The sequence below is a fragment of the Eleginops maclovinus genome, chromosome 12 (assembly GCF_036324505.1).
Source record: "Eleginops maclovinus isolate JMC-PN-2008 ecotype Puerto Natales chromosome 12, JC_Emac_rtc_rv5, whole genome shotgun sequence".
In the NCBI taxonomy this organism is placed as follows: domain Eukaryota; kingdom Metazoa; phylum Chordata; class Actinopteri; order Perciformes; family Eleginopidae; genus Eleginops; species Eleginops maclovinus.
Genome location: NC_086360.1, coordinates 22155853 through 22168870, shown reverse-complemented (window position 1 = coordinate 22168870; position 13018 = coordinate 22155853). Strand labels below are relative to the sequence as shown.

The 13018-nt window shown below is 40.5% G+C and overlaps 1 protein-coding gene across 1 annotated transcript; it reads right to left on the bottom strand.

Moving 5' to 3' along the window:
* Positions 1–221: 221 nt before the first annotated feature.
* slc14a2 (solute carrier family 14 member 2) lies at positions 222–4962 on the bottom strand. Its single transcript, XM_063896329.1, has 10 exons — positions 4810–4962; positions 4038–4103; positions 3721–3908; positions 3144–3329; positions 2890–3018; positions 2410–2602; positions 1584–1731; positions 1175–1309; positions 1015–1064; positions 222–922 (listed from the first exon to the last, which is right to left on the bottom strand). The coding sequence occupies exons 1-10, from the start codon at positions 4831–4833 to the stop codon at positions 515–517; spliced, it is 1527 nt and encodes a 508-aa protein (XP_063752399.1). The 5' UTR covers positions 4834–4962; the 3' UTR covers positions 222–514.
* Between the last annotated feature and the right edge of the window lie 8056 nt (positions 4963–13018).

The following is a 13018-nucleotide window of genomic DNA, read 5'->3' as shown; positions in this document are numbered from 1 at the left end:
TAGTTCCCTTATATATACACACATACACAGTTATTATAATAGCACTGTATAAGAAAGGTTTCTGTTGTCTGCAGTATATTGATTACTAGTATTTGTTTGCTTGTTGGACATATACGTACATGTGCTCCATGAACTAAACGATATGGTAATTGTTTCCCAGACTTTTAATTACTTTATATTTGACTTATATTCTTTCATACAAAACAACATGGACTCAAGTGTTTATTATAAAATAATTTATTTATAAAAATATACATTTCATATATAAAGTTTTACAGAGAAGAAAAGTATTTTGTGTCTCAAAATCATTTAGTTAAATATCAACTGGAATACAAATATGATTTTTTTCAGAAGCGTCTTCACAGATAATTGTAGGTATTTACATTTGTCATATTTAAGTTCCATCAGTCTCTCTCTCTCTCTCTCTCTCTCTCTCTCTCTCTCTCTCTCTCTCTCTCTCTCTCTCCTCTCTCTCTCTCTCTCTCTCTCTCTCTCTCTCTCTGCAGTATTAGACTTAGTCAACAAGAGTGACTTCTGTAAGATCATTGTTGTTTTGTTGTTCTTCAGTACGCTGTTGTTCAGGTGTGTAGTCTACAAATTGGATCTTGTTATTTTCCGCCTCTGATTCCTTGCTTGCAGCTTTTTTTCCTTCCAATTTCCTGAGCTCCAGCCTCAGCTGCTCTTTCTCGTTCATTATCACCTCTTCCTCGAGAGCCTTCATCTGCTCCTCACTGTCATTCCTCTTTTTCTCAGCCTTCTCCATTTTTTCCTGCTTCTTCATCTTCCAGTAGAAGACCAGGTTTTTCTCGGGGTAGTTGACTTTGGCCAGAGGCAGCTTGTAGATCTTCTTGGTCTCCGTGGTTAAAAGGAGGAAGGTGAGTGCAGAGAGACAGAAAGGCCAAGTGCAGGCTGGCAGACCAAACTGTAGATGACAAATACATGACATTGCAGTTTATAACTTTCATTAATTATTTGCTGAAATATGAATAGGAGTGAGAGAAAATGGGAACTTACGGTGGACATGATATTGGCAATGGCTGAGCCGAGGTATGCACAGAAAAATGCTGCAGAGGAGAAAAAGAGTTGGATATAAGAATCACAAATGTCTGGTTGCTCTCTGCCACTATTGCATATCATATCATCATTTGCATGTAACTTTCAAGTGTCTACTTACCACATGTGATGGCAAGCAGGTGCACCTGCCAGGTAAGAGCGTAAAACATTCCTCCCACAGCGATGCAAGCCAGCACACAGTTGTATCCCCAGAGGCCAAAGTAAATATCTCCAAAAGGCGCTGCCAGAGCCAAGCCTGCAAAATGTGGAATCAAAGCCATCAAGGAAGTGTCAGATTCAGTTTGTGATTTGATGACTTTAATAAATAATGACGCTCCTGGTTATTTTGCACAGATTTTGGGGATTTTCTTGGAGTTCGAACCTATTGATTGTGGCTTGTATTCATTCTGTAAGCATGTACTGTAAGGAAGCAAAAATACTTAGTTTGTTGCTTTAAGTTTTTTACTGAGGCGAGAAAAAGTGGACTTTCAAATTTGGCCGCCTGTTGAAGTACTGTCTGGAGCTCTCACCTGAAACCATGCCCACTGCAGATCCCAGAACAGCATGAGCGCAGGTGATAGGGGAGGAGATGAAGAGTGAGACGATGAAAATTCCTCCCGTCCATGGGTTGTCACAGCCGTACACCTGGCCTACTCCCACGGGCACCGACATGAACAGCTAGAGAAGAATAGACCGAACAGAGCTTCAGATCCACCATGATTGACAACGCACAGATTGTTCCATTCAAGTTGCCTCATTGAACCTCTTGTGGGGGGGGGGGTTTAACGACTGTGATTCATCTGTCAGCTTTGAAATGCCTGCATAATTTACACTTGTGTTCATACTACAGTAATGATAATTATACATGGCTCCTATAGAAAATATCTAACAATAAATTACAGGAAACGTTTTACGTTTGAGCTAATGAATCTGTCATTACGTAAGAATTGAAATAACATGAGAACAAAGGTAAAAGCTGTACACAGTGCCCCAGCAAAGATAAAGAAGTCCTAAGTGATGTATAGAAACATATAGATAGAATCGGAGGATGAAACCCTCTTTATTTGTCACATACATGCACACACAGTGAAATTGGTCCTCTGCATTTAACCCAGTGGAGCAGTGGGCAGCTATTGTGCAGCGCCCGGGGAGCAATGGGGAGGGGGGATTGGAGGTGTCCGGTGCCTTGCTCAAGGGCACCACAGCAGGGCCTAGGAGGTGAACTGGGACCTCTCCAAGTAGCAGTCCATATTTCATGTCTGTTTGGGGACTTGAACCGGCGACCCTACGATTCCCAGTCCAAGCCCCTACTGACTGAGCCACTGCTGGACCTGGATATCCTGGAATGTCACTGACCTTGGCTATGTTGATCTCGGCCCAGGTGATGTTGGGCAGCTCGGAGCGCGGCTGAATGAGGACTTGGGGGAAGTGGTGGTTGTAGTGTCCGGTGGCGACCATGTGGAGACACACCAGGATGTTGAATGGCAGGGTGAACACTGGCAGATCCCAGCGACTGTTGATAGATGCTATGGCACTGGACAGAATCGGGCTAAAAACACAAGGATGCAAGATCACTAATATTAGATTTTTTTAATCATAAGTATGTGTGCTTGTGTCTCCTCAAGTGTATAGTTGATAAAGCACATTTTGAGCATGTCTGTGATACTGTCTGCTGTAATCTAACTGATTCATAAATAATAAACACTAATGTCAGGCTAATGAAATGTGGATTTGGAAGCACGGCAGAAGCTTTTTTTTTTATAACATGTTGGTTTTTTCTATTTCTCATGATACAAATCTTCTACATCATTTGGCCAAAAGTCAATCTAGCCTTACCACATCATGGACATGAAGATGTTTGGTAGCAGGAGCCACCAGTACCAGTCTCCTTTGTGGGAGAACACAGCCATCAGCAGACCCACCAGGATACCATTGTAACCGTACAGCCCTGCAGCTATGGCCCCCCTAAATGAACAGTTATTTGATTTAATAAGTTGCTCTGCAACACAGTGTAAAAGGACTCCTGTCGTTGTGATCGATAGACAGTCTAAGAAGTAATAGTATTTTCTGTAGTATTAGTTTGTCCAGACCTGTTCTGTTGCAGAATAACGGCAGAGATGGTGGCAAACAGCGTGCCCACAAAGCCATTGAGGGCCCACCAGTAGTTCTGCAGGATGAGGCCTGCAAAAATGATGAGGCCACTTAAAGGGTTGTTGACGAACATCACCTGAGCAGCTCCACGCAAAACCCAGTCCAGCAGCTGCAGCAGGAAAAAACTGTTCTAGAAGACGGAAAGAGAGAGCAGACGGAGAGCGTTGACATTGAGTGGCTCGTATGGCTTCCCTCCATGGAATGTGCAAGATTTAGTCTTCAAAGAATCTCAATCTGAGACTGACAGTAATAGTGAAAGCAGGTATTTTTCAAAGTTCCCAGAAGCTGTATACTGTATCAACTGATTCGTCCAAACTATTGTAGTCTTCAAAAGGAACATGTTGCACACTGTTGGTCTTTGAAACTCATAGCCTTACTTAGTCATTCTCAGATTTGTATAACTGTTTACCACACATAGGTATTCAACATGTATTGCCCAAAGATACAATGTCTATCAGCATCAAGTTATTTCTATTATCTGTTTGTGTGGGTCAGGAGTAAGACATTTTAGTCCACTTACTTTCCATCCATTTTCCAAACACCTTCATGTCCCCAGAGAAATACGAGATGCCCTTCAGGAAGCGGGTCCTGCAGGTGCGCACAGTTGAGGACCGTGGCTGCACAGTGTCCAGCTCCTTCTTGTTTTCCTGGCAGTTGTCATGCTCAGACGGCAAGTCTGGGTTTGCCATCAGCGGCTGCAGCTCCTGCAGCCACCATTACGGTTAGAAATGCATTAGTGAATTTTGATTTGCATATTTAAAACATAAAATAAATACAGAATAAACAAATACTCAGTTTGTATATACAGTATATACATATATATACTGACTCACAGTTAAGATGATGGCAGGAGAGGAAGAGGCCGTAGAAATTGAGTCGTTGATATTCTTCGGAATATCCTGAGAGAGGAAAATACTTCACTCAGCAGCACATTAAGTACTTGTGGGGCCCTCAATAATGTTGGCCATATTGATGGACACTGGAATGTTAATGGACATGGAAACTGTAGTATTTTTTTGTATTTGATAATTTGTAATGTTCTGATATATGTGTCAATCTGCAATAGCAACTATAATATTTGAGTAGGTCAAGTTATGGTTACAATGAGTAAGGCTCATACAGGCACTTAGGGCAGTTTAAGGGTCCTTTTAGGTGAAGAAGTAGGAGGGGCACAGGCGTCACTCATTAGACCTAGCCGACAGTATGCAGTTGCGCTGCAGTTGATTTGCTTGTGTTTCTGTACTTCCACAGAACGAACAGAAGTAAAGAACTATTTTAAACTCATGCACGCCTGGAAGTCCCTTTTGTGTCCAAGTGTGCAACATACTCTTATCATAAGTAATAAAAACCATTGTGTAACATATCTGGAAATAAATCTTAATCGTCCAATCTAAATTAGGATTATGTTGCTTTATTTATTGCATATTATATGTCCCTTTGGTACTAACTATGGTCAATGATTTCAGTTTATTGACTTTTAATTAATCATCCATCAAAATCAATTCTCTTAGATTAAGAAATAGTAGTTTAAATATGGGTTCCTTTAGAGAAAAGGCAAACATTTGTTAAAGTTTAGTCATGTTTTTCAGTCCGTAGTGCTCCTACCTTTGTGCAGAGTAGTCCAGGCATGTGTCCCAGAATAGATGTAGGCTGCAGTGTTGCCAGCGTCTCTCCTTGACTTCCACTGAAATGCTTTTATAGCGACATACCACAGACAAAACCCCACCTCCTTTCCTTTTCTGTACCTCTACATGACACAGTGGCACTCAACAGTGATAATCTCTGACACATCCGAGGCTTTTTCAACACACACACACACACACATCATTTCTGGATTCTTTCCTCCATTGATAACACAAAAAGATGTGCTCACGTGAGGTTGTGTATTTTTCTTTTTGCAGGTCATTGTTATGTCACATGAAATGGAGCAGAAACTTTTTTTTTTCTGACCTGATCTGCGCTTGATCCCTCCCAAACACCAAACGAGATCAACAGGTCAGATATCAGTGAAACTGGACCTTGATAAATTTCTCCTCTCTGGACCTCAGTACTTAAGGAGTAACTTAAAGGGGAACTACATCAAATTAAGCCTGCAGGTTTGATGCAGGAAAAGTGTTGGCTCATCAAAGGTATTTCAACATGTAAAATAGAATATAATGTAAGTCCTTGAAATTTTACTCCTACAGAAGTTCAGACTGCACCCTGGGAAATCGTGCTCACCTATTGAAATACAGTACAGTGAATACTTTTGATTTAATGAGCATGCTGGCTCAATGGAGCTGTTTTTTAATGGTATAAGTAACACCTACACCTTAATGCGATGACAAGTCAGTGTGTCTGATGTGAAAGTGGCAATCCTACCTTTATTTATAAAGAAAATGGTTTGATGATCCTTCGTTATTTGATCAATACATTCTGCCCATTTTATATATTTCTCAAACATACCACGACAAATAATCTGAAATATAGTTTGTTAAAATTCAGATTAATTGGAGGAATAAAGTCAAAAGCAGAATATAAAGCTTTAAATGTAGATTATAGGTGACGCTGTTTTTAAAAACTCTCACACATTATAAATACCTCAACTGAGTCCTTTCAATGACACTCACTTGACAGGAATGTTGCTGGGCACATATCTCACAAGGCACAAGCCTTAAAATTACAGGTCGTAAATTTAACCTGTTTCTTCAATGCTGAATGCTCAGAATACAAAGTTAAATAGTTCAACTACAGGTACTGTATGTCAGGAATGACACCTGGTGTTACAAGTGTTATGGCATTAGTGTTACAGTTTACTTTAGTACATCATAGGCTAATTTACAGCAGCACAGGGCACAGACTTATTTACAACAGCCACTTCTTCTATAAAGTCTACATGAAGCAAACACAGTTAATCCTGCCACCTACTGGTGAGTGCAACAATGTGCCACCAAATAAAAATACCAACTGTATATTATTGATCAAATTGTTCAAAGGGTTCGGCTTGTACCAATCAGCTGTATCCCAATGATTTTGAAATAGAATCACCAAATCTAACTCATAACTGATAGCAGAGAGGCTTCTGTAGATTAACCATATCACTGATTCGCAGCAGCTTTCTTTTGAAAGTAAGAAACAAGTAAATAACTGTAATGTGGATTCATAAGGGGGCAAATTTATTTGGACTTCATCAGTTCATCCATTTCTAGGTTTTTGATTTGGCCAACGTTATCTCTGAGTCTGCCAAATGACCTGATTCCTTCCTGAGCCTTTGTTTATCCACTGCTTGTTGTTCACGTCACGTCAAGTGGTCCAAAATGATAGGTGGATCCCTCAGTTTGTCCTGGAAATCACCCAGAGACCTTTCTGTGTTGGAGGTGAGAGTATTTGAGAGTAACCCTGGTGTTCCTCTGTATAGTGGAAAACTGATCCTCCTATCACAGATTTACCTGGTACTGCTCTAAGTAATTTATTTATATTTCCAACAGAAACTGTTTGGCGTGCTCTGACATCTCTCTAATTAAGTGTTACACATGATAACAAAACAGGTCGGTGTGAGACAAGCTAGCTAGACTTCAACTGTTATCAGTAAGCCAGCATTAGCTAAACTAGCTGTCTACGGTCTTCACACCTTTTTTTACGTGTGCTACACACAATGTTAGACCAAAGTGATGCTGGGAAATATCAGAGGGGATTTTTGTAACATCCAGAACAATGATACTGTCCTGCAATGAGAGATTTGGTGTGTGATCACTGTTTTGGGGGGTCTTCTGACCAACAAAGCCACTGTTATTGCTAAAACCTTAAGAAATGTCTCTTTGGTCTATAAATATTGTTTATTCTGTTGCACAAAATAATCCTCATCACATTATATCAAAGTCACATTATCATAAACAGCAGACACACACAGGCCTACTTACAGATGGACAATGCGATGGCAGAGGGGTGTGTTTGTTCCTTAAGCATTTATTTAGTCGTTAAACTGCAATTACAGGCCTGATGAGCAGCACTGATTGCTGCCCAGACATCAAGACATCGCTGAAAAGGAACAGGAGTAGCCTGAGACATATGTCCAACAAATATTTTGCTTTCACATTTGGACAAACCTAAAGTACATGGACATTTTTTCACCAAATCTGTCTTTCCTAGCAAACATAATACAGTCCTGTATATTTTAAAATATGGAATTGAAGTACATATACACCAATTACAGTCCTACTTCTATCACTTAAGTTATACTGTATGTAGCTTATTTTAATGCTCTTAAAACAGTGAGCTTTCTTTTTTTGTATACAAATACCTGTCTGTCACTGTTCCACTGTCTGTGGAACCAATCATTAGAGAGCATTTGCAGGTTATAAGCCAAATCGTTTTTTTGAGCAGGTTTTACTTGACATTTGACTGAGCATTTATATACCCCTTGAAATAGACAAAAAATGCAAACAAACACAAATATGTTGAAGGAATGTGTTCTGTAGGGAGCTCCCCAGTAGGAGGTCACTCAGAAGATTCCCTGCAACTGTTTTGGTCTCAAAACTCAAGTAAATACATACATGACTTTACTGAACATAAGCAAATCAAAACAGGGAAGTATGTACCAAACTAAAATCATTGAATGGTGCTTTCAACTCAATAGACTTGGATTAGCACAGCAAATCCAGGTTTGCGTTCTGGGGAGCTTTTAGCATTGCTAAGAGTCAATAGAGGGACAATGGGGTATCTATGAACTAGGGCTCAAACACCAGAAACATGTAGTCTGCACTAAGAACAATCACAGATGGGGAAAACCAGCAGTGCTGAGGTAATGTCTGCATCTCTCTAAGAAAAAAAAGCTCCTCCTAGAACTCCTTCTATGCACATGCCGTGCATAGAATCACTTCCCAGATGAGGAAGATCATAAGGCCCAGGACCCCTGCCCACTTATAATATCAAGGGCAGATGTGTGCAGATACTTTCAAAAGAGATTTATCCACAAAAGGCACCTGGACCGTATGGCATGGTAGGGCTCTAAAGGTGTGTTTAAACTGGCAGATGTCTTCAAAGACATGTTCAAACTCTCACTGCTTCAGTCTGTAGACCCCACATATTTCAAGAAGACCACCATTGTCCCTGCCCACAAGTTAAGACCAAAGCTTAATCACTACAATCCAGCAGCACTCGCGTCCAGCTTTTTGAGTCAAATCTTCATCATCACCTCCCTCACTGACTCACTTGTTCCAATTCAGTTTTCAGGTCAAAGTAAGAATGCTGTTTATTGACTACAGTTCAACTGTCATTGTGCCCTCACAGCTCGTCATAAAGCTCAGAGACCTAGGAGTCAACAACGCCCTCTGTGATTGGATCGGATCTTCGTGACCCCAGGCTGTGTGTAAAGGCACCATCACATCCTCCACACAGGAGCCCCTATTGTGGTGTGGCAATAAATAACTTGTAACTTTACACCTCACTGATTGGATTGCATTCATTGATTTACAACGTGTCAACTTCGGTGACGAGGAAGTACCTTTCAAGGGTTATGTAACGTTCAATGGTATGACGTGTAATCAGAGCATCGATCTATTAAACAAGCGTGTGAGCATCAGTGGCCTCAAGAACAGTAGGGTGACAGTGACATCTAGTGAAAAGCTAAAGAATTGCAAATCAGCTGTGCCTTTATTTAACCTCTCATCCATGATCACTTAACCTGTAGACTCACACTGGATCAAACCAATAGATTCCTCTAGATCCACGCATCTATAACCAGATTCTTCAGTACAGACGGAGGAGGATTTCTCATAGATATTACAAAAACTCTCTTAAAATTAAACTAATCAGCCCAAGCTGCACACAGGATCAGAGCCCCCTGTCCTGAGTTCCACAGAAAGAGATCTGACAAGATTAGAAAAGGCATGCATGCAGCCAATCTCACCCATGCACACACAAAAAACACTGTCAAAGTGTGCCCCTATGCATGCAATGCATGTATGTGTGTGTGTGTGTGTGTGTGTGTGTGTGTGTGTGTGTGTGTGTGTGTGTGTGTGTGTGTGTGTGTGTGTGTGTGTGTGTGTGTGTGTGTGTGTGTATGTGTGTGAGATGGGGTGGTGGTGGGTGGTGAGGGGGCTCTCCAGCCTCTGCCAGAGTATATGGAACCTGATACTTAATGACTCCCCATCACAAGAATGTGAGTTTCCTTCTCTTGGAGCATCTGGCCCAACGCCCAGCCACATCTCCATCTGTGTGTGTGTGTGTGTGTGTGTGTGTGTGTGTGTGTGTGTGTGTGTGTGTGTGTGTGTGTGTGTGTGTGTGTGTGTGTGTGTGTGTGTGTGTGTGTGTGTGTGTGTGTGTGTTACTTGTTACTATTTGCCCCTTTTTTCAGAATGAGCGGCCTCTTTCAGCACAGTGAGACATTCTTTGTATGATGGTTGTCTGATATGTTTTCTTAGTTTTCTGCTTGCATGCTGTCATTTGTGACTTTCTGTCGGGAAAACATACGCTTCCAGGCTTTGTCCTTCGGCAGTCTAAACACAGGGGATAAAAACTCAGCCGTTGAGAGTTTGTTTCTACAGTTCAGATTAGATGAACATTTTATAAATATTCAAATACCATGTCAATAAATGCTCTTCCTCACAAACCCGCCCAAGAGTAATTTGATGGTTTTTTAAGTTTTTCTCTGTGCTTGAATCTCCTCATTGTCACAGGAATCTCTTCAGACAGAGGGAAACACAGAGAGAGTCATATCATATAACATAATGTTTCTGCTGACCCCCAGAGGTTTAAACTTACCACCTTGCTTTAACGATGAAGACACTTAAGGGTGTCTCAATACGCTATGACATCACTGCTGGGGGTCGTCCCAGGTGAGAGGGCAGTCTTTCAACCTGGCATTTTATATATATATATATATAACACAGGGGTGTCCAAACTACGGCCCGGGGGCCAAATGCGGCTTGTTGTCCATTTTAAATCGGGCCTCAGCAAATTCTAAAAGTGTAATGGAATATGGCTCCAACCTGAAACTTGTGCTTTTCTTAAATTGTGCTTCTTAAATATATACTGTATCTAAAAATATGTTGCAGAGTAGTTTTCAGGTTTTAATAAACCCACTTTTCAAATGAATTTATTCAATTAAAGTTGAAAACCTTTTAGTTGATACGTTTGTAAATTGAAGAAAAGAAGAAAACGTTGTGCATAACAAGCTTGAAATAAACCCTTCACATTTCCCCTTAGTATAAGCAATCCGAAGCAACTGTTTTAAGGGATGAGCTGCCAACACTTTTTGTAATTAAATAAATGAAACCCTATGGAGAGCTGTGATGTAGGATTTTTTTTCTTGATTGATTCACTAACTTATGAGGCAAAATATCTCACCTCGAATGGGGGGCCCAGCCCTTGGTATATCTTTCTGTATGTGGCCCTCAGTGAAAACAGTTTGGACACCCCTGATATAACATCATGCTGCAGGGAGACTGACTGCTGAATATGAGTTATGATTCCAGTTTTCCAATTCAACATTACAATTCTTGAGTGAAAGAAAATGCTTGATGAAATGTTTCTTTATAATCCGAAATCAATGCCATTAAGAACTCTTCTGATCTGACCATGACCCCTTTTTCAGAAACATGTTTGTGTGTGTGTGTGTGTGTGTGTGTGTGTGTCTGTGTGTGTGTGTGTGTGGTGTGTGTGTGCGTGTGTGTGCGTGTGTTGTGTGTTTGCAACAACCTTTTCTTAGCACTTTCTGCATTCTCTGCATTTTTGCACTTTATTAAAGTAGAAATAAACATCCAAAAAAGGTAAAATATGTTCCTCCTCAGGAGCTTCAACATGTGATCTGCCAGGTAATTTATCAAAACGTACGGTTGCAGGTATTTCAGAACAGAACGATTGCTGTACCTATCATCACAAAGACAGTGGCGACATGTTTAACATATAAACCCTAAATACATGAACCAAAAACCAATGCTTTCATCCTTCATACATCACGACATAGTAAGATTTTACATAGATTTCTGTGTGCTGACTCGTGCTTGAGTTGGTCAATTGCATTAATTTATGTCAAAATAATGATAGCATTCTGCCATTTTCAAATCGTCTAGCACGAAACAGAATTACTGTATAAAAGAAGTTCTTGGAAACCCAGTGCTTACCTAGAACGGTAAACTACATCTAAATAATGAAACCCAGCATGGAAAGCTAGTGTTGGTGAGATTCACCCGTCGTTGATGGATTCACTTCATTAAAACTAGAGTAACACGAGCTGGTGGAACAACATTTTGACTTGTCACCATAGGAGACGGTTTTTGTACATGTTTATACTCCTTTTTTATTTTTTGCAAAAGTGATGGACAAGTAGAAAATAATGAGAAAAAAATCCCCCTTGGCATTGCCACTTGAAAAACATCATTAAGTGTCTCACTCTGAATGAAGTGCTGGATTCGGTTTCCGTTCTTTAATATTCAATAAACTGCTGAAACCCAAACACTGAACAGTCGTGTGTGTGTGTGTGTGTGTGTGTGTGTGTGTGTGTGTGTGTGTGTGTGTGTGTGTGTGACAGCAGGGGAGGCGAGTGAGAGCAGGTATGAGTGAAGACAAAGGCTCACTTGTTCAGAGCGGTGCTTTATCCTCATTACACTCCTCATTTGTTTACACTGTTAACTCTCTCACTTCCTCCATCCTTCAATGCCCCCCCTCCCCTCTCTCTCTCTCTCTCTCTCTCTCTCTCTCTCTCTCTCTCTCTCTCTCTCTCTCTCTCTCTTGCTCTTTCTCTCTCTCTGGCGACACACTCATTCAGTACACGATCTGTAATCAGTATTTACACTCTTGCTGCCCTTCACTCATGACATGAGTTTCAGCACAAACACGTTACTATAAATTGGTTTGTATAAACATTTCACATCTGAGTCAATAAAGCCTGAGGCGCTAAACCAGGTGAGGAGAAGTCAATGGATATATCTGAGGTGATGATGACAACGATGAAGAGCAGAGCAGGGAAGTAACAAAGTACATTTTCTCAAATGATGTACCTTAGTACTGTGTTGTCATACTACTTTACTTGAGTATTTCCATGTAGTGCTACTTTATACTTTTCCCTTACACTTATTGTACTTCTTACTGCAGTACATTCATTAACACTCATATTTACCTGCTGCTATTTATATACAAAACACATGACATTTCAAACATTAAAGGAAGGAATCATTTAATATTCAATAATAATAATAATAATAATAATATAATACTTTAAAAACTGCCATGGTGCATAATAAGTACTTTTACTTTTAATACTTTAACTACATATTTCTGGCAACTACTTAAGTAACATTTTGAATTGAGGACTTCCACTTGTAATGGAGTATTTTCAGACTTAAGTATTTCTCCTTTTACTTAAGTAGAGGATTTAAGTACTTCTTCAACCAATGATGAGGAGGGTAAAGTGAATCAGATTAAAGAAGGGATTGCAGGTGATCAGGGAAAGGTGGTGGAAGTCATATCATTTGGTGAGAGGACGATGTGAGTGAGGGGGTAAACTGTGTTGGTAAGTCTGGTTCAAAAATAGATGGCAGAATTAAAATCAGACAGACGGAGAAAATGGGAGTAGAAGGGAGAGAGATGAAGAGAACGAATGAGAGGGAGAAGTGAAGAAAGAGGCAGAGCAAAGGAGAGCAAAAGACAGAAAGTAATTGGTTCTGTGATGGCTTCCAGCTGCATGGCGCTTGGCCAGACAAACTCTTCATGACTCGAACTCACACACATACACACTTTAAGTCAGTGGTGCACCATAAACTTAAGATCTTGGTAGTTTCTGACAATGTATGCAAGCAACTGTGACATGCTCGGTTGGGCAATGTAAAAAAAGGCA

What these genes read in the sequence shown, in the direction of transcription:
- slc14a2 (XM_063896329.1), bottom strand. Translation starts at nt 4,833, where the DNA reads ATGCCTGGACTACTCTGCACAAAG. An exon ending in TGCAGTGGGCATGGTTTCAG is followed by an intron (nt 1,310 to 1,583) that starts GTGAGAGCTCCA and finishes CACATTTTGCAG; the next exon opens with GCTTGGCTCTGGCAGCGCCT. An exon ending in CCTGCTTGCCATCACATGTG is followed by an intron (nt 1,065 to 1,174) that starts GTAAGTAGACAC and finishes TCTCCTCTGCAG; the next exon opens with CATTTTTCTGTGCATACCTC.